At 47.3% G+C, this 22,105-nt stretch overlaps 2 protein-coding genes across 6 annotated transcripts in view; one reads left to right on the top strand and one right to left on the bottom strand.

Moving 5' to 3' along the window:
• Positions 1–22,105, top strand: part of LOC119176592 (protein argonaute-4) — a 60,634-nt gene that overhangs the window by 5,223 nt on the left and 33,306 nt on the right. The window contains exon 2 of the mRNA XM_037427948.2: positions 1,396–1,994. Within this exon, the coding sequence (XP_037283845.2) occupies positions 1,396–1,994 (599 nt within the window). The remainder of the gene's footprint in view (positions 1–1,395; positions 1,995–22,105) is intronic.
• On the bottom strand, positions 8,927–20,442 carry LOC142774968 (uncharacterized). Of its 5 annotated transcripts, none has more exons than XM_075876104.1 (5): positions 19,992–20,432; positions 14,959–15,021; positions 12,578–12,804; positions 9,375–9,534; positions 8,927–9,277 (listed from the first exon to the last, which is right to left on the bottom strand). In XM_075876104.1, the coding sequence occupies exons 1-5, from the start codon at positions 20,146–20,148 to the stop codon at positions 9,015–9,017; spliced, it is 870 nt and encodes a 289-aa protein (XP_075732219.1). In that variant the 5' UTR covers positions 20,149–20,432; the 3' UTR covers positions 8,927–9,014. The 5 variants fall into 5 exon arrangements, with proteins under 5 accessions (XP_075732219.1, XP_075732220.1, XP_075732221.1 ...); XM_075876105.1 differs by having other exon boundaries at positions 14,959–15,013; positions 20,002–20,432; XM_075876106.1 differs by having other exon boundaries at positions 12,716–12,804; positions 19,992–20,421.

The raw sequence follows: 22,105 nt of genomic DNA, 5'->3' as shown, positions 1-22,105 counted from the left end.
GACTGGAGCTTCCCAAAATTCTGCCGGCTTCTCGCCCCTCCCCCCCAAAGAGCAAGCAAACCTCTCGACCCAGGGTACCCTACAAACCAAAAAGAAATCCTGGAGCGGACCCTGTCACCTATCTTTGTCTGTTATTAACGTAATTATGGGGTCTTTTTACTTCCAGAGCCCACAAAGCAATATAATGCCGACTGTGCAGTGCTGATGGTGATAGAACTCGATCAGGATAAAATTTCCCAACACTCACTGGCTCCTGTCTGCAGCTTGCGTAACACAGCCGATCGCGATAGTGAAATTAGTCTCGATCGTGACGAGTGACGCCGGTATAAGTAATAGATGCTTGTGGAGGAAAGGCCGAGCTGCCATCCCATTGCGAAGCAATGGGGATGGCGGTATTACGATGTGGTGTAGCTGCTGGAGGAACACAAACAAGTGCTAGTGACACCACAGCACAAATAGATAAAAAAATAGCTCGGGCTCTGTGGGAATCCCGAAAAGTAAACATGCGCGGGGGTCGTAAGACACTAAGCCAGAGGAACGGATGAGAAGCTTTCGCGTACATTCTTGCCGCAGCCGGGATTAACCTGCTCAGCATCGCGTGTAATCGAGGAGCATTGGGAGCATAAACGGACAGTTTTCATATTCCCGGTGGGAACGGGGCGTATTTCCATAGATAGATAGGTAGATAGATACATAGATAGATAGATAAAGCGGGAAAGGGAGAAAGACCTATTCAAAGTATCAAATCGATGATAGATATCTCTTAAATAAAAAAATCATTTTTTTGATGCCTACGTATAAATCCCGTACCTCTTTTGCACAACAGTCGATCAAATGCCCCAATTTTCGTCATCCTGCGACTTCGTCCTCAAAGGGACCACTGCGCCAGGCTACCTTTTTATTGCTACTCTACAATTCCAATTTTAGTATCATGAAAGGAAAAGGAACGGGCATAAAAAGTTCCCTCTAGAATACCTTCACGACAGGGTGGCCAACAGTGCGGTTGCGTAGGATGAAAGCCTAAGCCAAAGTCTGAAAATATACCCCGGGCGCATGCGAGGGGGTGGCGGGGATGGGGCTTTGCTTTTCATGATGCAGCCCGGTGGATGCCCGACCTCCAAGCCCCCCTCCCGTACTCTCCGCCAATTACTGGGAAAGAGGCCGTAGGGCTGCAGTGGACGTAGGTGCCAACCTTATTTTTATAAGTTTGGCCACTCACACGCCACGCGGAATCGTTATGACGTAGATTAAAGTTAAGAAACACACAACTCGCAGTTCACAGCCGCGCTTGTGAAAGTTTGCACGTATTCTTATAAGATTTCAGTGTCCAACTTTTTTTTCTGCCTTTAAGTGCGATGACTTCATAGGTGGAAAAACAATTGGTGTTTCTTGCAGTGGCTGTGGAGTGCACCGCCTCCGAGCTTCGCACCGTGGGGCGACCGGCGGTCGTCTCGGTGGCAGGAGCCACCAACGGCCAGGTCCCCCACGCCAATGGCCAGGTACCCCACGGCAACGGCCAGGTCCACCACGCCAATGTCCAGGTCCCCCACGCCAACGGCCAGGTCCCCCACGACAACGGACAGGTTTCCCACGCCGACGGACAGGTCCCCCACGCCAACGGACGGGTACCCAACGCCAACGGACGGGTCCCCCACGCCAACGGACAGGTCCACTACGCTAACGGCGCCCCCACTCAGCCATCGTTCGCACAAGTCATCTCGAAGCAGGTCGGCGTCGCGGCGGCAGTGCCGCCGTTCTCAGCGCAGCTCCAACCTAACGCCACGGCTGCTGCTATTGTGCCGCCTACACTGGCCATGAACGGCGTGACCCACGGCGTTGTCGTTGGCGCCATAGCCAACGGGCCCTGCTGCGTGCCTCCCACTGAGAAGGGGTCGATACATGACTCCCCGCCACATCCCCAGGTGCCCGGAGACATGCTCCTAAACGGCATATGCGGACCCAGGCAGAGGTCCAGCGACGAGCTCCGCCTACAAGTGAGCATAGTTTTGTAATAGTTACGCCCAGAAAGAAGTCTGCCGCTGGTGAAACTGCAAGTGCATTGAGAGTTGTAGAACAGCGCTACGCAAAGCTTTGCATTCGCGTCGCAAGCTACAGATGAGAATAGATTAACCACACGAGCTCCGTCTACAGGTAAGTATAGTTTCGTAATAGTACTGTAGCAAAGGAACTCTAATCTTATTAGATAGTTCTAAGAACAACGCAATGTATTGCGCTTGCGCTGCGTCGCATACGATCACCTCGTGTAGGCTCCCGTTCTGTGACAAAGGCTAAAACTACGCCCGCAAGCTTTGCGTACGGTATTCTAAAGCTCTCAACTGCGATCTTATTTTATGCACCAAAATTTAATGGGATGGGAAAGAAAGTAAGAAATGCCCTAATGCCTAAGTATTGAAACTAAACAAAAACTTTTTCTTCTCGTAGCGTGAAGCCAAATAACGTGTCCTCAATCGGACATCTCTAAGATATTGCGGACTATCGAGGATTAGGAAAAGCTAACAAATGCGTATTGTATGCACCCCGAGATTTATATTGTAAGCACCCATCGCGACACGCTAAGCCGACGAAATTGGTTTAGCGTGGCTCTCAAAGACGGTGCCGAATCAGCACGCACTCTGTGTGTTGAAGCTTAAGGACATGAATCTAAATCAAATAGAAGCGCAGCTGCTTGATAAATTCTATGTGGGCGACAACTCCTTGCGGCAGTAAAGCCATGTTTTTCGCACTCAATGACGGTTATTCGGTGGTGCCGTGGAGCCTTTGTAACTTAGAGATGAAAACTTCATCCGTACGAGGCACAATTGCATCATTTCTTCCGCCATTTGCAGCTTACCATACCCGGAAGGGAGAATTATTTTTCCGGCATCATAGAGTCACATTAAAATGGGCCAAAATCACTAGGCAGCTCGCAGTTCCAAAACGCAAGAAAGCCTTCAAGTAAAATTCTTCTGACATGACCACTTCTAAAGTTCGTGAGGACACACAACGGGTTGAGAACGTGGGTGCTACTTTTGGATTCGCAAGAATCTGTTATTGACAATCGCACATAGCGTTGACTTTCTGCAGGGAAGTTGTGAGCGCTTTTATCGGGACGAGAGATGAGAAATTGCTGATCGCACCGTGCAATAAATGTCTGCTCGAACTGTGAGAATTCTGAAAATTTGTGCGGTGGTGAACTCGTGAGGCAATAAGATCCTTTAAAGAGTCCGTTTTATGGCTTCTTGAAAAGGTGTTGCGGGACCCCTTTAAGGGAGTTCACTGCCTGGCGAATATATCGCTACAAAAACTGTCTTTTCAGTGTGTTACCGAGATTTGTTGTGTGCTGCCATTGCTTTCTCTACGCTTGTCCCGACTAAGGTCACTAGATTTTCCTTCTTCGGGAATAAGTACTGAAAACCATCGATGAAAGCTATCGATGAACGTCGCTGGCTAACGCTCGTTTTCGGCAGTCATGTTCGTCCTAACGCTTTGGTAGCACCTGGTTTAGGAGTGCACCGCTCAATAACGATGGCGGTTCGGACTGGAGGTGAAAGGTGTGTTGCGTCCGCTGAAAGATGCCTGGCAAATGCACTTAGACATACAGTGTAAATCTTCCAAGTTATGAAGAAAATGTAGGCCTACACCGGCTACGCGATCAACGGCAATTAGTCCCGATTATCGTTCCGGAGGCAAAATGTTGCTGGTAGGAACCTAAGCATGAAGGGATAGCCGGGGGCCAGTAAGTTATGTTACGCCCACGCCATGTTTATAATGTAGTGCCATGCGTGTTGGCAGGACAGGGTTGGTGAAAAAGGGAAACTCAAGCCTGTGGGGTCTCCGTGAGGCGAACGAGCGCATCGCCACGGCACGCTCTTGGAGTGAACGGACGCCGCAGACGCGGTCGGTTCAATGCACCCAACATGCACACATTTATTAACTAATTTAGACGACGATATTGATTAACACGCTACCATACAAACAACATAACGCAGTGACACACTAAACACACAATAACATGATAAACACACACTAACACATACCCAAGGCGGCGTCGCCAACGCCTGACTTTCCACGTGGGACCCCGGCGCGAAGCCCGCGGTGCCGAGCACCGGGTACCCACGCTACAGACAACCGTTGGCGGCAGCCGCCACGCGCAGAAGAGGCTCGCTCAACTCTCGCCCACCACCAAGGCCCGCCTTCCGCCAGGGGCCACCGCCGGCGCTACCACTCTACCAACAGCGGTACTCAAAGCGAAACAACGTCATCTATCGCCCGGCGGTGGTCACCACCGAAATAAAGCCTTGGGGCGAAACACGTGCGCCACGCAGCGCAGACAACTTTACAGGGGGGGGGGGGGTGTCAGCACGCCCACATTCCCCCAACCTTAAATCAAACCATATCCCGAAATCAAAAATTAGCTACACAAGCTTTAACAAAAAAATGATATCGCACGACCATAATGTCCTTGCACCACGACACCACCACTGGTCGACACTGCGGCACTGTCCGGCTAGGTTTGACCTCAGTACCAGCCCCGCAACAGCAACGTTGCCGTCGGCGCGACGATCCGTCGCTAGCGCCAACACGTCTTCCAATTGCGACCAGCACTCGCCCGGGCGCCTGACTGCAGGCAGTTGCGCAGGTCCCAGGCATCTCCATCGCCCGACCTCAGGACCGCATTCCTGGCCAGCGACGCTGAGATTGTGCAGGAAAGCCGGCCGTGGATGAGATCCCTCCCCGCTGAATACATCAATAACAACAACAACAAAATTGAAAGAAAACAATCTAGCAGGTCCTCGGGAAGGGAGCTTCGAGCTTTTCGTCCACGTGGTACGTTCGTCAGTACTGCTAGCTAATACATTGGTGGCGGCCGAGACGCCCATCAAAATAAAACAAAAATTACTTTTCCTAACTCGTGCTCACAAGAAAAAAAAGTGAGGGAAGCAGAGCGCTACACCTCAACGCCACGATTCACCTAGTTGTGCCACGTGCGACAGGCGGCTGCGCAGAGCATTAGGCCTAATGAGTCGCTCGGCAACAACCGGCATCCACCCAGCACCCAGCCTAGGCGCAGAAGAGGCAGCCGCGAGGAGACGTCCACTCTGTGAAGTTGCCCTATCGCTCGCCGCACACAGCAGCTTACCGAGCGATCGGCGTCCACGGCCCCGGGCGGTGTCACGACGCCTCGACGTCGAGCCGCAATACCAGACAGCAACGACGCCCGGCTCCCTGAGCCCAAAGATATAGAAGAAGCTATTTACAGAAAATCGGACCACCCACGAGGCTTCCGTACTCACTCGCTTCGGGCCTGGCCTACAAACCACGTGCTCTAGTCCTTGCTCACCCCAGGATGCGGACCACATGGCTCCCGTCCTAATTCAACAACGTTTTTGAAAACTAACAACAACACAATATATCAACACTTGCGAGCAAAAAAAATAAATAGAAAGTCAACCTGCCGACAAATTCAAACACGTTACAAAACCAATCTCCTCGCTTCTCAACAAAGCACACCACCGACGCTAGCAAAGAAGTCCCCCTAAGCCTACTCTACTCCGGCTCTAACAAAATCCCTGTTTCGAACCGCAAAAACTGTCATCCGATACTCCAAGAGCTCCACGTTGGGCAGCCAGTGTGGGGTCTCCGCGAGGTGAACGAGCGCATCGCCACGCCACGCTCTTGGAGTGAACGGACACCGCAGACGCGGTCGGTACAGCACCCAACATGCATACATTTATTAACTAATTTAGACGACGATATAGTCACGAGGTTGTGATACACGCAGCACTTGAGAGGAAGCACGCAGGAGTCAGGGCGGTGTCAGGCGAACTGTTTACTGGGCGAACTTGTGCCCAGCAACAGCGGCGTGAACAGTCGTCGGCCGACGAAAAAAAAGACCCCCCAGTGGCGCACTGCGCCGGCTTTTTATACACGCGTCGTAACGCGTTCCAGAGTGGCATACAAGATAAACGCGGCCTGCGTTGCGCTTAACAGAAAGTGATAGCAGCTTCCTTCGTAAACCAAAAGAACCGCACGTGTCAGTCTTTTATACACGCGTCATAACGCGTTCCAGAGTGGCATGCAAGATAAACGCGGCCTGCGTTGCGCTTAACAGAAAGTGATAGCGGCTTTCTTCGTAAACCAAAAGAACCGCACGTGTCACTACCCCCCTCTGAAAAAGCATTGTCCCGATGCTAAAGACAGAACATAAGAGAGAGTACATGCAATAAATTACATTAACAATGCGTCACAGCTAATCAGCGCGCGTAATAAGGTTTAAGTCGCACCACGTGTACGACTTCGGGTCGTGCACGGCGTCGTTGGGATGACGTTAAGCCATCGGGCACGACCTCATAGTACAGTCCACCACGACGTCGGACTACTTTGTAGGGTCCAAAGTAGCGTCGCAGGAGCTTCTCAGACAATCCCCGTCGTCGTATCGGCGTCCAGACCCAGACAAGGTCGCCGGGTTGGTATTCGGTGTGGTGTCGTCGAAGGTTGTAGTGGCGCCTGTCGACCGTCTGTTGGCTCTTGATACGCAGGCGGGCTAGCTGTCGAGCTTCTTCAGCGCGATCCAGGTAGCTGGCGACGTCGAGGTCTTCTTCGTCGGTGCTGACCGGTAGCATGGCGTCAAGCGTCGTTGTTGGGCTCCGTCCGTAGACGAGCTTGTATGGAGCAAACTGCGTCGTTTCCTGCACGGCCGTGTTGTACGCGAAGGTTACATACGGGAGTATGGCGTCCCACGTCTTGTGCTCGACGCCCACGTACATGGCCAGCATGTCGGCGATGGTCTTATTTAGACGCTCGGTGAGGCCATTCGTCTGTGGGTGGTACGCGGTGGTTCGGCGGTGGCTTGTCTGACTGTACCTCAAGATCGCTTGCGTTAGGTCAGCCGTAAAGGCCGTACCTCTGTCGGTGATGAGGACCTCGGGGGCTCCGTGGCGGAGAACGATGTTCTCAATGAAGAACTTGGCGACCTCGGCGGCAGTGGCCTTGGGCAAGGCCCTTGTTTCGGCATAGCGGGTGAGGTAGTCAGTCGCTACGACAATCCATTTGTTGCCAGAAGTTGACGTCGGGAACGGCCCCAGTAAGTCCATGCCGATTTGTTGGAATGGCCGTTGAGGTGGTTCGACGGGTTGCAGAAGTCTGGCTGGCCTAGTTGTCGGCGTCTTGCGTCGCTGACAGTCTCTGCATGTTTTTACGTAGTGGGCGACGTCGGCAGTGAGGCGAGGCCAATAGTACTTCTCTTGTATTCGTGACAGTGTGCGGGAAACACCAAGATGTCCGGCTGTCGGGTCGTCGTGTAATGCTTCCAGAACCTCTGGACGTAACGCTGAAGGTACCACGAGGAGGTGGTCGGCGCGGAGCGGCGAGAAGTTCTTCTTCAGGAGGACGTTGTTTCGCAGGAAAAACGAAGCCAGTCCTCGGCGGAATACTTTCGGCACGTCGGCGGTCTTGCCTTGCAGGTAGTCCATGAGGATCTTGAGCTCTGGGTCAGCTCGTTGGCGTTCCGCGAAGTCGTCGGTACTTATGGGTCCCAGGAAAGAGTCGTCGTCCTGGTCATCCTGGGGCGGCGGATCGACAGGGGCGCGAGACAAGCAGTCGGCGTCGGAGTGCTTTCGTCCGCTCTTGTAGACGACGGTGATGTCAAATTCTTGTAGTCTGAGACTCCACCGTGCGAGGCGCCCTGATGGATCCTTCAAGTTAGCTAGCCAACACAAGGCGTGGTGGTCACTCACGACTTTGAAAGGCCTGCCGTACAGGTAGGGGCGGAACTTTAATGTAGCCCAGATGATGGCAAGGCATTCCTTTTATGTCGTGGAATTATTGGCTTCTGCCTTCGAAAGTGACCGGCTAGCGTAACTGATGACCCTTTCAAGTTCGTCGGTCCTCTGCACGATCACGGCGCCGAGCCCTGTGCTGCTTGCGTCCGTGTGAATTTCGGTGTTAGCTTCTTCGTCGAAGTGCGCCAGTATTGGCGGCGTTTGCAGGCGTCGCTTTAATTCTTGAAATGCCTCGACTTGCGGCGTTTCCCATTTGAAGTCGACGTCGGCCTTCGTGAGGTACGTCAGTGGCTCGGCGATCCGCGAAAAGTTCTTCACGAAGCGCCTGTAATAAGCGCAGAGGCCAATAAATCGGCCCAGGCAGCACGCCGCCGTTGGACCAATCTTGGACCAACATCGGCTAACATCGGCACCGACGTCGGGCCGACGTCGGAAGTGCAACTTCTTCCAATGTCGGGCCGACGAAGGCCCATCGTATTGCCGACAAAGCTGCCAATGTTCGGCCAACATTGGGCCATATTTCAGCCAATCACATGCCATTTTTACGCCGATGTTTGCTGCACGACGAATATTGGCTACGGATGTGCGACCGACATTGGACCAATCCAGGGCCACATTGCAGCCCATCAAATGCCGTTATTACACCGATGTTTCCTGCACGATGAATATTGGCTACTGATTGGCTTGCCATTATGTAACCATTATTAGTAGGGAATTTTTCTTACCGGAAGATTTAAACAATATGCCTCGATGACCCGCTCTTGTAGCTTTGCAGCCCTGTATACTTGGGGCAACAGAAAATTGAATGCCGAGAACTGAAAGCAGTTACTCGATCTATTTCATCTTTTATACCTCATTCCCTTTGCTAACACTAGAAGTGTAGTTTATTTTTTTACCAATTTATCTTTTGCAATAGCGAGTGCGTTATTTGGTACTGGTATTTGGTACAGCAGATCGAAAAAAGTCATTAGGAAGTAAATGTTGAAAGCGTATGTCCCCCACTTGCAATCCCCACATATGTCCCCCACATGGTAATCGAGAGTATTCATAGTTTAGAGCATTTTTTTGTAACTAAAACATGGTGATGGTGCTTCCGAATCAGCATAAGCTAGCCGAACAGTGCACCACCGACAGTCTGCAGACTATTTATTCTTTGTTTTTTTTTAATTTATTTGGTACAACAAAAAATGTATACATTGAAAAATATATATACACAACTAAAAAAGGCCCGCTCTACTGCAGGTCAGGTTGCGTTGGGGGCACAGTGACAGTGGTGCTGTCAAGGCCCTGGCTGCTGTGGCTGGGCAGGAAGCCAGCTGCCGCGAGCAGCCGATAATCTGCACTCTGAGAGTGGGGATCATCGGGCTGCTCCACAACAAATTCTTCTCTGAAGCGCCGCTTCCTGCCCCCACAGCGATCACCAGACCCTGGCAGCCAACTCTTAATAAAGTTGAGGGCCTCCGCCTGGTCGCACCCAGCTTTTTGGCAGATGACATCTGCATACAAGAACAGAAATACCATAGTACACATGAAGCACTGCAGTACAGAGAATACACAAGGGTACACACACATAAAACAATGAACAAGTCTAACCTGTCACTAATCTACAGAGCCTCAGGTTCACAAAGGCCCTTTTCCCTTTTCTGCCATGAAGGCTGTACAGCACTTGCACGTCATGTGCCAATACAGCCTTCATGGCATTCACACCAATTTTTCGGAGGCCACGTCCCCCAATCTGCAGGAGGTGCTTGCGCTGTAAAAAAATGCAAGAAGCATAGATGGGGTAAACGCTACAGCACATCGAAATGTTTTCATGATAAAATTCTGCAAGAAGAGGACACTGAAAACAACAACTTGAATTTTTGGGCATCACATTTCATTGTTTTTTTACGCTAACTTCAACTCACTTGACCTAAAATGGTTTCCACATCAGCCCTCTCACACTCAGTGTGAGAACCTTTCAGAGTCCTTCTCTGAATGCAGTTTCGCTGTTATGAAATCAAATACAACACTGTTATAACCCTTGATAAATATTGATTCTAGCTATGAAATAGTATAATTACTTTGTACCACGTTTCTTCGAGGTTACAATGTCTTTGCCTGAATGTTGACCAGGAGTAGCTTCTACAGGTGAAAAACGATAAAATATGTGGAATTCAAAAAGAAGCTTGGACATGTTTTTAATCAATGCATTGTAAGCAGAGCACAACAAGATAAATGAACATGATCAAGGTGTACTAAGAGGCAACCTTAGAGCGACCAAATCTTGGTCATAGATGAAACTGATAGAAAAATAAAGGTCGCACTAGATGGTCGCACCATTTGCTGTTTATCTTTTTCTGTGATAGCCAACAAAGAGGCATGTCGCTATAGAAATCTCATCACAATAAACAAAGGTGCATTTTTCTTCACACTGCGAAATTGGGTGCATGTTAGATTTTTAAAAAAGTAAGAAATCGGCTAACACAAGGCAGGGTGAACTGTAGCTCAAAGTAGAGAGAGCCGCAGCGGACACGAAATAGGGTGATAAATAAACAAAATTACTGAATGTCTGTTTTAAGCAGGCTATTGCTAGTCACTGCCCATCAAACACACGATGCCGCCTACATCGTCTGCTAGCTTAGGACAGTTCACTCGGACTTCACAGACTATAGTAAATACAGTCGAATCTCATTAATTCCAACACACTTAATTCGAACTGACGCTGTGGTCCTATCAAAGCTATACCGCGCTCCGAAAATGCTCTCAGCACCCCGCCCAATCCTGCGGTGGCACTTCAGACACCTCATCGCTGTGCTTGAAGAAGAAAATGAAGAAAAGGAAAGAAAAGACTGCGGTGGAATGTTTGCCAAATGCCAATCTGCGACATTCCTGTGCCCCGCTTCGGCTTTTTCTGTCCCTGCCACGTAGAGACCCTTCTCCTCTTAACACTGCGCATGAAGAGAAAGAGGGGAAAAAAAGCTGTCGCAGAGAGTTGGCTCTCTCATGCCGATCTGCAACGCGCCGGTGTCACGCTCCCCTGTTTTTCGTTCCTGCTATGTAGAGACTCTTCTCCTTTCAACACCGCGCATGAAGAGAGAGAGAAAAAAAAAAAGCTGCCGCGGAGTGTTTCTCTCTCGAATGCCGATCTGCTTTTCTTCAGGTGGAGACACTCCTCCATTCTCATCATGTGCTGGCCACGCTCCGGCTGCAGCGCAGATGGTAACAGTGGAAACACAGTTGTCTTCGAAGAGTGTCAGCACTGGACATTGCCGCGCTCAACTTCTTTTGCCAGGAAAATACTGAAGCCGAAGTACAAATGCTTTGCAAACTGCACGCAAAACTTGTTGACTCGTTGCAAGGCCAACGTGTACAGACATGTATTAACTACTTTAATTAATCACGGATGTCCTGTAATTTGTGAATAAAACTTCTCCATGCACATGCATCACTGCATGGTGAGCCCTCCGCTCGTTTACCGTATTTACTCTATTCTACCGCGCCCTTGATTGTAACGCGCACCCGGTTTCCACGACCAAAAAAAAAAAAAAAAAAAAAAAAAAAAAAAAAAAAAAACTAAGACATCGGTTGCATCGCGCACCCCCTTTTTTCTCGTTGGCCCGCTTGATCACACCACTCGCGAAAACGACTCTTTTTGAGAGCGTCTTCCGTTTAAATATGAAGTACGGGGGAAGCTTATGCCTATCTGACGTGCAACAAAGCATTGCTGTCACTCTAGTTTTACCGTGGCCCGATGTCAGTACACAAACTTGCTTCGCCCCCTTCTCCTAGACGGTTGTGGTGCCAGGCATGTCGAAGTAAAGAGGCGTGTGATCGGTATTCCCGATTTGCCCAAGCAGGTAGCCGTTGTTGTGCCGCAAGTTTAGGAGGAACCTCTGAAGACTCTGAAGCTTTTCTTCGTACTCCTCCGGCAACTTCCGGCATATGCCCGTTCGCCTTCGGAGGGAAAAGCCTTTTCTCTTCATAAAGTTCGTTAGCCAGCACCTGCTCGCTTTAAAATGGCTCTGCATTAGCCCTTTTTCTAAGGCTAACTGCATAGCCTGCACTTGGAGCAGTTCTGTCGTCACGGGCCGCTGTGCCGCTCACTGCTTAATCACATACTCGCCGAGCAGCTCTTCAATTTCTGGAAACCGACCCTGCTGTGGTCCACTGAAGCCTTTGCGTGAATCTTTGCTGTCGACAATATTCTGCTTTTGTTTCCGCCAGTCCCGCACGCACGTTTCGGGAACTCCGAATGACCGCGATGCGGCCCGATTTCTGTCCGTTCCGGCACACGCGACGACTTTTCTTTTAGAAGCAGCATTGTGGTGCACTCGTCGAGTTTTTGGAGTCGGCCCTACCATGCCGTCGATGCTAATGTGCTACAAGATGACGACGAACTCCTCAGCACACGTATGAAGTGCTGCGCATGGGAAACACATAGGCATAAATGACCGACGCGCCATGCCGACGCACCCAGGGGGCGGCCATTTTTGTAAGTGGCGATGGCAATAGAATGACCATATTCAATTTTTTTTTTCGTACTCGATTCTAACGCACATGCGATTTATGAACTCTCTTAACCGGAAAAAAGGTGCGTGTTAGATTCAAGTAATTACGGTAACTTTCATTATTTTGAACTTCTTTTAATTTGAACAAATTTTCTGGCCTCTTTGAGTACGAATTATTCATATTCGACTGTAGTACAGTGGCTCATGAGATAACCTGACTAGTTTGTTTCCCGAAACACAGTATCTTAAAGCAGTACTAAATTTTTGCATGTTACATAGGCATATTAAAAATCAAGAAATATACACCAAAGCCGCAGCCACAGCTTTACTCTGCACAGCTGCCTCTGCTGCCTCCACTTCTCCAATTGTACCAGCAGGCAGCCGGGGAAGGTCAGAGGGGCGCTTTGCTGGCTGGGCGTGCTGAGGCACGGACAAGAGCCGTACCTTGTGCTTCAGCTGTCGCACCTCCTGCAGAACCTCTCTTTGTTGCTGCCGGATGCCAAGTTGGATCCGCAGGATCCGTAGCAATAGAGCTGAAACATACAAGAGTACATACCATATTTACTCGCACAATTTGCATCCTCACATAATTTGCTCACCAGTATAATTAGCCAGCCTGCTTTACTACAAGAAACTTTTTGCTCGCATACTTTGCCCTCCCCAACCAGCCCGAGCCACCTTGCCAGCACACACACAGACATATTTGACTTCATGATGCTCTGGTCAGGAACATCTCTTGTCGAGCAGGCGAGTGCAGTCTTACACAAAATGGACTGAGTGCAAGGTCCCTTCTTCCATGAACTTTTATGCTTTCCCTAGAATATTGAACTTGAAAACTGAAACCTGTTTATGTGTAGTCCGAAATGCCTAAAGGTTTGCCTCCTATCTTCCCACCTTTTCCACGGCAAGAATGTATTCCCGAGACACAGCACAGATGTTGAACGCGTGCAAGGACCTGTCACATCAACAAGATGAGGCAGGTTTTCGCACTCATTTTTTTTTTTTCCGTTTCGCCATCTGGCCATTGCGTTTTTACCGTTCCTTGTGATAGGCTACAATAATTATATATGAGGCAGATTGCTGTTATAAAGCTTACTGAAGAAAACTGAAACCGTGCTACCGCTAAGCACATCAGCGTGGAGTTCTTCGACATGCAATATTCAGTATGGGAGCCAGCAGAAGAGTGCGTTGAATAAGACTTAGCATAGAAGCTTGGGTGTGTTGGTTAGATATCGGAGGGAACACAACGCAATAGAAGACTGGGACAAGGAATGGACACACACACACATGAAGGGCGACACACACAGCACTGTGTTGGCATCGTGCTTCCTTGTCTGCATCTTACTTTACGTTGGGTTCCCGACAATTATTGGAGAGTACTTATGTTCTCTGGTATAACCCTGTCGTGGGAACTGGTTTTTGTGAGCACTGTTCGGAAGAACTTCAAGAAAATGGGGGCATTTGAACAGGCTTAGCAAACAAATGACAATCCGCTTTGAGACAGCTGTGACAGCGCCTGCAACATATATTCCCAGTTGAGCTTTTAGGCCAGCGATTCCTACTAGCTTCGCACATGACCGGATTGACAAAAAAAGTACACATAATACGCGAGTATATACCGCATTTGACTCTGTAGCTTTGATGAACCAGGCAGATACACAAATTTATCCAAAACTCCATTGATTCTGTTGCAAAATTATTCAAAAAACAAATTGCGATGTTATCCATGTTACTATACGATTGTGGCACTTTACCATTGCAGCTTTCCAGGAGGCACACATAGTGCAGCGTTAGTTCACCACTCGCAGTTAATTGTATGCAGTAGGTTGCTCACAGCAACTGACTGCATGCAATGGTGAACATCTTGCATGCTTGCACCGCTGTTTCAGCATGCTGGCTGCTTCCCATACGGCTATCAATTGATGTTCACAAAATTGGGAAGATGAAAAAAGACTACACGGTGCCCTCTGGCCACCGTATACTCCAAACCTCCAGCCAACAAACAAACAAAAGAAACAGAAGTATGCAAATGAATATTATTCCTAATGCAGCTGGAATGGAGTGTAGTTTTCACCAATTTTGTTTGTTAAGTCAATATGGAGTGAGTTAACTCCATAAAGTAGCTTTTCTCATAACAGTGTTCACTCTATTGTAACACAAGGAGTGACTTCATAGCATCTAGAAGGAAAAATAGAATCTTCAGTATTTGATAGAAATGTGAAGCTCTACCTTAAAACAACAATAATCTGGAAAAAAACTCATTACATTCGAAAAAAAAAAAAGGTAGCACAGTTGATCCCCTTTACAAGAGACACTGATGTAACAGACAAACGGGGGTAAGAGGCACCAGTGTGCAGGCTGACATTTGGCCCATCATGCATCAGGCACTCCGTAGATGCACCTGTGCAGCCGGGAGCCCTGCAGTCAAGCATGCTGAGCAAGACTGTTGACCACTGTACAATGACACATTGCCACAAAATTTCAAAACTTCATTTCACAGACTTCTGCAAAAGCTTCTTACACTCTTGCATAATTTTTGCACAAGCTTCTCTCATTCTTGCGTGATTTTCGTCAGAACATATAAGTGTTGGAAGTTGTATGTCCCCAAAAACTTGCACAATACAAATAGCATACATTAAAGTCTATCACTTAATACGTGCATAGTGTAACAATGAAAGGAAACTCACGCATGGTTTGCTCCGAGCCTTCCCCGTGCGGTGCTTCCTTGAGCATTGGAGAGCACTGTACAGCTAGAGCAAAGTAGCATCAATCCAGTGTTAATGGCAGGCTAACAAGACAACAAAACTAACCCCCATATTCATAAACGCTCCCCGACTCGACTTTCACCCTTCACTTGACAGAGTTGAGCACTGTGCCGCTGCTCGTTTGAAAGCGACGCTGCGCTACTCGAGAATCACAGCAGATTATTGCTGACATGCAGCAATTTTCTCTGCTTAAAGACGGCGCTCCCATCAGCCATCTCAAGTGAAGGTGAAGCGTTGAGTGGAGGGACGTTCTAGAATACGGGGGTAAGATTGGTTGCAAGAACACTGCAATAGACACACTTAATTTTTACACTTCATCTATATTGTACAGCTACACACATTCTGCATCCTTATAATGCAACATATACATACAGGCTTATAAGGTAAACACTGTAGGCTGCTCAAATAACACCTACACCAAAAAATTACCCAAAAGTGGCCATGCGCAAAGTACTTTTATTTGAAACTCACAAAACTTTTGCGGTGATGGAGAATAAATATGACAGGTTACGCTTGGAGGCACATGAGACCTTCGCAGCTTTCATAAAGTACAAAAAAAAATATGGTATGTGTGTATGTACACATGAAGCTTCAGCCTTTACATACGGTTTCTTGAAAGAATCGACTATGAATTTTATGGCACCTGTGTCCTTCAGCGCAATTGAAAGCCTGCTGATCAGTGTGTGCAATTGTGGAATAGTTACATGGAAAATGGCGTGAAACACCTAAAATCAAATTTTTCTAGCTAGGAAATATGCAGCTGTGTATACACAACACATGCTGCAAACAGTGGGAGGTGACCACAAGAGTGATTTGAGTGCAAGCGGCAGTATTCCGCATTCATGCACCCCGCCATTTTCAACTGTTGCCCAAAAGCAGCACCACTTCAGCGTGCTACTTTTTTTTTTTTTACATCATAAACAGCACGGAATACAGCGAGGATGAAAACAACATATGCAATTAAATTTTGAGCACTATTTATGGTGCGCATGATTGATTGATTGATATGTGGGGTTTAACGTCCCAAAACCACTATATGATTATGATAGACGCCGTAGTGAGGGGCTCCGGAAATTTAGACCACCTGGGGTTCTTTAACGTGCACCTAAATCTGAGCACACGGGCCTACAACATTCCCGCCTCCATCGGAAATGCAGCCGCCGCAGCCGGGATTCGAGCCCGCGCCCTGCGGGTCAGCAGCCGAGTACCTTAGCCACTAGAGCACCGCGGCGGGGATGGTGCGCATGAAAAAAAAAAAAAGAAAAGGCCTTTGTACAACGACGAATTCCTAATTTGCCTTCACGGACCTTCTGTTAGGCTGCACCACATACAGATTTTTTGTGGCTTTCAAAAGAGATTTGAAAAAAAAAAATAATAACCGTGTTTACTCTCGTCATGAGCGCACTCACTAAGTCACCCTCATTTCAGTCGCCAAAATTTTGAATTTTTTTTCTTCCACATATTAAACACACACACCTTACGTTCATCCGCTGAAGTCCCACGGGCTCCCCCCCCCCCCCCCCCCCTTGTCGCCTTCGCTCGCTGCCACGTGCCATTTTATTTTTGTTTCTATTTGTTCACGGAACGTCCCCTGTCTTTTTTAATTATCTCTTGTAACATATGTGGCATTATCTTGTTCCCGAGGTGCCACAGGTGCTCTGCTATGTAGATGCACCATTAAACTAGTATTTTTGATCAACTGTGCATTTCTGATGTTTACCTTGCAAGTACGTAAAACTGGCATGCTTCTCGATCTACGATACACATGTGGCTTGTCTCACTTTGAAGGAAAAGTTAGCATACAATGGTGTAAATGCTTAGAATTTGAAATATTGAGGCAGCAGCACACCGGAGATGATCATATGGTAAAGAAACAAGTGCTGCCTTATTACTGGCAAGTTGTCACTTATATGTACAAATAAATTTCGCGAGCTAAAAAAAGTACAAAAGCACAGCGAGGCTATGATGTGGTTCAACCTGTGGATTCGCTTCATTTATCACGCCATATGATGAAGCTTCCTTTGGTAAAACTGCTCAGATAAGAAAAAAAGTTTGCTGTCCAATACAGCAACTATACAAAGTGTGCACGTGCATCTCACAGCGCCTTTTCATCACTTCCGAAATGCGCCACCAACATGCCCGGGCACCAACCGAATCTATTGCCTACAACTGCCATGTTGTCTCCTCATGCTTGCACCCGTTTAGTTTTGCCTCACCATGCAAGTTTGAGAAATTATGAGCTGCTAGTGAGGCAAGTTGATTTAGTAGCCCACGCAGAGGGAGCAGAGCTTAGGGTGTTTCTTCGCTGAAAGTTATAACCTGAAATTGAGAACGCACATTCCGATTTTCCTAAAAGTACCAGCGTATTTGGCCGGTGCAGATTAACAAAAGCTACTTGAAGAAACTTTGCAATATTTGCATCTTCAGGTGCAACTTCATTATGGGTAAGTGCTATAGCCAAGTATTTACCTGCAAACAGATATAGCTTACCAAGATACTGTACATACAAACTTGTCCGCAGTTAAAATCATGATGGCGAGGAAGGCGTTTAAAATCGTGATGGCGATCGCGGAGATTTGGTATTGCATTGAAACAAACTATAAAGAATGGGAAACAATATTAGTTCACTTTGAAGTATAGCCGATCGGTTCAAGTTGGGCGTCAGGATTTTTTTTAATTAGTCAATTAATTCTATACACGGTCTCTATCATCTTCAGTGACTCCACTGTACATTAGCGTACAACAAAAGCAAAATACAAAGTGAAAAGTGTGTTAAAGCATACGCGAAAAATAAAGTGATGACTGGCGTTACCGCGGCACACACCACGCAAAGTCTATCTGCCTTGTATAATATTTTCCTCGACTATTTCCACAAATTGCAATCAAAGAGGCTCAACATCAGCACTGTTTAAAACACTTGGGGGGGGAAGGGGGGGGGCATTGCTACTTTGGTGGCGTAGGCCGTGACAATATATTCATAATATTATATCTCTTGTAAACTTGCCTAGCTCTGCACGACTAGTTTTCGATAGGAGCAGCTGCGCTTCGCACATCCACTCTTGAAATTGCGGCTCGAGAGATTTTGAGCTTTCACTTGTTTTTGGGCCAGGCAATTTGTAGTGAAAGCAAGATAATAGGCCCTCATAGGTTGTGGCGGGCAGCCGGTGTACGGCATGGCTGGTATATGTGTCGCACATCTTGATTATCTGGTCTTGTATCGAGTGAACGAGCGAGGCCTTCCTAATCCAATGAGCTCGTTAAAGTAAGACAACAAAAAACCACAATGCTTCCACATCGTTCACAGCAACAGATGACGAGCCCCCAACAAACCGCACTGCAGCACGTGAACTGCCGTAGGTACCCAGGGAGTTACCCGGGCATGGCGGGAGAGGGCGACAACGGCAGAAGTGACATCACAAGAACACTATGTATAAAGGGGACATTTAAAGACTTTTTTCCTATTTTTAAACTTCGTGCACTGTTCTGTCACAATTTATAGCTCAGAATAGTTGTATTTTGAAAAGGGCACTAATTCATAAGCCCAATGGTTCAAGGATGGGTGCATTTAGGGGGCCCATTCTACGTTTTACTTATGCCCTTCAAGAACTTGCTTACAGGGCCAAAATCCTGTTTCAGAAAGAACACGCTAGTGCGTTGCCAGCAGTCCGTCAAGCATTAGTGCTGGTGAGATTTGCAAATGCAGCGCATGAGCATCCTCATCTGCTACTTCTCTGCTCATGCTCTCGGGGCTTACTTGCGAGGCACGGTCCTTCGCACTTCTCATTTTCACACTGTAAATCAACTGATACCAACTCTGCCTTCCATTATTTAATAAACCAATATTTCATGGTCACAAGGACGAGCTTAAAATGTTTGCTACATCAGACCTGAACAGCATTTTGAGTCATCGAAACTTGCTAGTTGCAGCGAGCATTATGCGAAAAATATGATGTGCTTTACGGTGACAACTTGCAAAACACTGCAGCAACGATTAAAATCATGCATTTTTTGTGCTCACAGGAAATCCCTGAAGCAGGAGGCACTGGGCTTGATAAATTGCGCAGCTAAAATACGGATGCGCTTTCCAATGCTGTCATGCGTACAGGCGAAGAAATGGCAGACAAAACTGGGCGCACCCCGATTCTATGCGCATGCGTCCCATTCACAAGCCTCGCTGCCAGTTAGCACCACATGGCTAACTGTCCATGAGCTCGCTTGTTTCCTGTAACAGTGGACCATACGGTACACCTATTTAAAAACGAGGATAGAATGTATATAATGCAGCATCTGATGAAGCCATGACGATGTGTTGCTGATGAAATCTGGAACTCTAGTTAGTACCCTTATTGTTAACCAGCCGACCGACTAGCAAAAAGATTTGCGACTGAAATGATGGCATCTACACCTGCCCTTAAAGGGACACTGAACAAAGTTTTGCCACCGAGATTTTCAGCCAAAGCAAAAGATTGGGCCATGAAATTCATAGACAATAATAATTTCAAGCAGAAACTACGAAAACATACTGAATTTGATGAGCCTTTTACAAAATGCCGCGTCTAGCTCTTAGACACGGCGTTTTCTAAAAGGTCGCGACTTTTATTTTTCAAGTTTTTTTTTTTTTGTTATTCAAGACAAATCTACGGTGCATTGTTCACAGAAAACAAAATTGCCTCGGTAAGATTTCTTTGCGAGCAGCTTACTAATTCTAAGGCAGGCGCGTTGATTCGTGAACTGAAGGATGCGAGTGATCGATCTTGCCTGCTAGTGGCTTGGCGACAAAGGCTTTACCTCATGTCCTGGTGTAGCTAAGTCACGCAAATGGAGCAGAAAATGTGCATTATCATTTATTTCACCTAAATATCACACGTATGTGACTTATTGCCGGTGACAGGTGATCAGGATGAAGTCGACAAGTTGCAAATCTGAACAAGAATTCACTCGAATGAAAAACCAACCTTTACTCACGTGCACGGTGAAGTCGAACACGTCGTCCGTCAATGTTGTCACTGATGCCCGAAGGAAAAGAGAAGAGGACAAGCGACGGGGTCGTCTCTTCCTATAAAGTCGGCGGAACTGCCAGAACGGCCAACACAAAAGGCATCGGGTTGACATTTCTCCATCTGGGCATCAGTCGCTCCACCCGGGCATGCAGCTGCTACTGGTTCTACTACTATCCTCTTCCCCGTGCCTCTTCCCGACATTGCAGTGTTGCTGCCATACTCGCGAACCTTTTTAAATTAAAGCACGCAATCATGTATTATCGTGCGCCATACTAAACTTAAAAACAGTGCGCCGGTACATGAGATCACGAAGCGCGGTCCACGCCATCACAAGAGCAATTAGAAAAATAAAACAAAGAAAACAAAAATGTATAAAATATTTTGTCTCAATACGATCCGCAATCCAGTTTCCTGCAGCGGCTTTTGGCTCTGTATGAACGGCCAAGCCAGTGCCAAGCCAAGCTTGCGTCCCTGATCAGCTGTTTGTTTCCATCGAGAATTCAACAGTGAACTGGCAATTTGTTTAGATGATATTGCTAAAGGGCTTGAAATTGAATATTTCTCTACGTACTACTGCTGTACTTTTCCTCTCTGTTTCATGATCACAGTGATGAGATTAAGGAGGTTACAATTTAGAAAACAGCACGTGCAGCTCAAGCATTGCTAGTATTGCTGTTTCGGTAATAAAATGTTACAAAGATTTTGCCCCGCGACCTGCTTGCCGTGTTCGAGCACCCAGTAGAAATTTACGGTGCCGCGTTTGAAAGAGTTGAATAAAATTGCAATATTACGAAAGAAAGACTCTGAAGCAACATCGCATTTTATCAGGCCTACACCTCCCACACCTAGACGAGTAAAACTCGTCGATATTATCTTGCAAAGATGTGTATAATATTTAAAACGCATTCTTTAGCCCACGATGAATTGTTCTCTCGTGTGGCTTCTCCATTTGGTACTGTCATGTTAACTTACAAAGGCAACTTTCCATATTTAGTCTCTTTAGATGTTGCAAAAGCTTGACACGTGGTGTGTATGCCATACTGATAATTCTCCTCGTAACCTGGGTCCGCCTCTTTAAACAGTGTCGAATTTTATTGTTCGCAATTGTGTTTGTTTTATACTGTAAGCGAGCTGTGTGATCGCTTACATCTTCATCAATATTCACGAGTGTTCCCTGACTATACAAACACGTGCGTCTTATTTGGTGCGGTGCACCTTTGTATGTAGCAAAAAATGTCATTTCGTCAGCGTGTGTCTGCATACACTTGCATGCCCTGCAGTACGTGTACATAATTAATGCAGTAAGGACTGCAATGCATAGCCTTGCATGGGACATATATTCCATGCACCCTCAGAGAAATGTTGTTTGTTATGAGCCTACTGTTTATCATTACTTTTTTTTTTTTCGTTAAAGTTTCATCTCCATATAAAGCAGCTGTATACAGGCACGAGCTTCAGCAGCTTCCTCGTTGTTCCATTTTAAATAAAAACACCAAGCCTACCCGAATCAATGATCTGTTTGCTATCATTACTGTTATGTGTTCTACGATGTACACAAGGACAGTAGTATACAAAAAATAGGGAGGGAATTGAATGCCCTGCCTGCATGGCTGCGCCGTTTCACAAGATCAGGCGCTGCACTGTGAAGCTTCTTACCGGCCTGCAGAAATTCAAGGGAGCGTACAATAGCGTGGTTCAAGGGGACTTGTGGGGAATACTAGACACACTGGGTGTAAAAGATGGAGTAACTAATCGTTTAAAGGAAATCTATAAAACTAACAAGGTAGTTAAAAAGTGGGAAAAACAGGTATCCAAGCCCACAGTGGTGAAACGTGGACTTAGGCAGGCGTGCCCACTGTCACCCTTCTTATTCATGATGTACCTACAAGGATTAGAGGCCAAATTAGAGGCAAGGGGACTTGGCTTCAACCTCTTTTTAGTCAAACAAGGAAAACTCATTGATCAGGCACTACCAGCATTAATCTACGCAGATGATATAGTGCTAATGGCCGACAACAAGGAAGATTGCAGAGGTTGATGGACATCTGCGGTAATGAGGGAGATAGGTT

This window comes from Rhipicephalus microplus, chromosome X (genome assembly GCF_043290135.1).
Source record: "Rhipicephalus microplus isolate Deutch F79 chromosome X, USDA_Rmic, whole genome shotgun sequence".
In the NCBI taxonomy this organism is placed as follows: domain Eukaryota; kingdom Metazoa; phylum Arthropoda; class Arachnida; order Ixodida; family Ixodidae; genus Rhipicephalus; species Rhipicephalus microplus.
The sequence above is the reverse complement of the archived record's forward strand: the minus strand, read 5'-3'. Positions and strand labels throughout refer to the sequence as shown.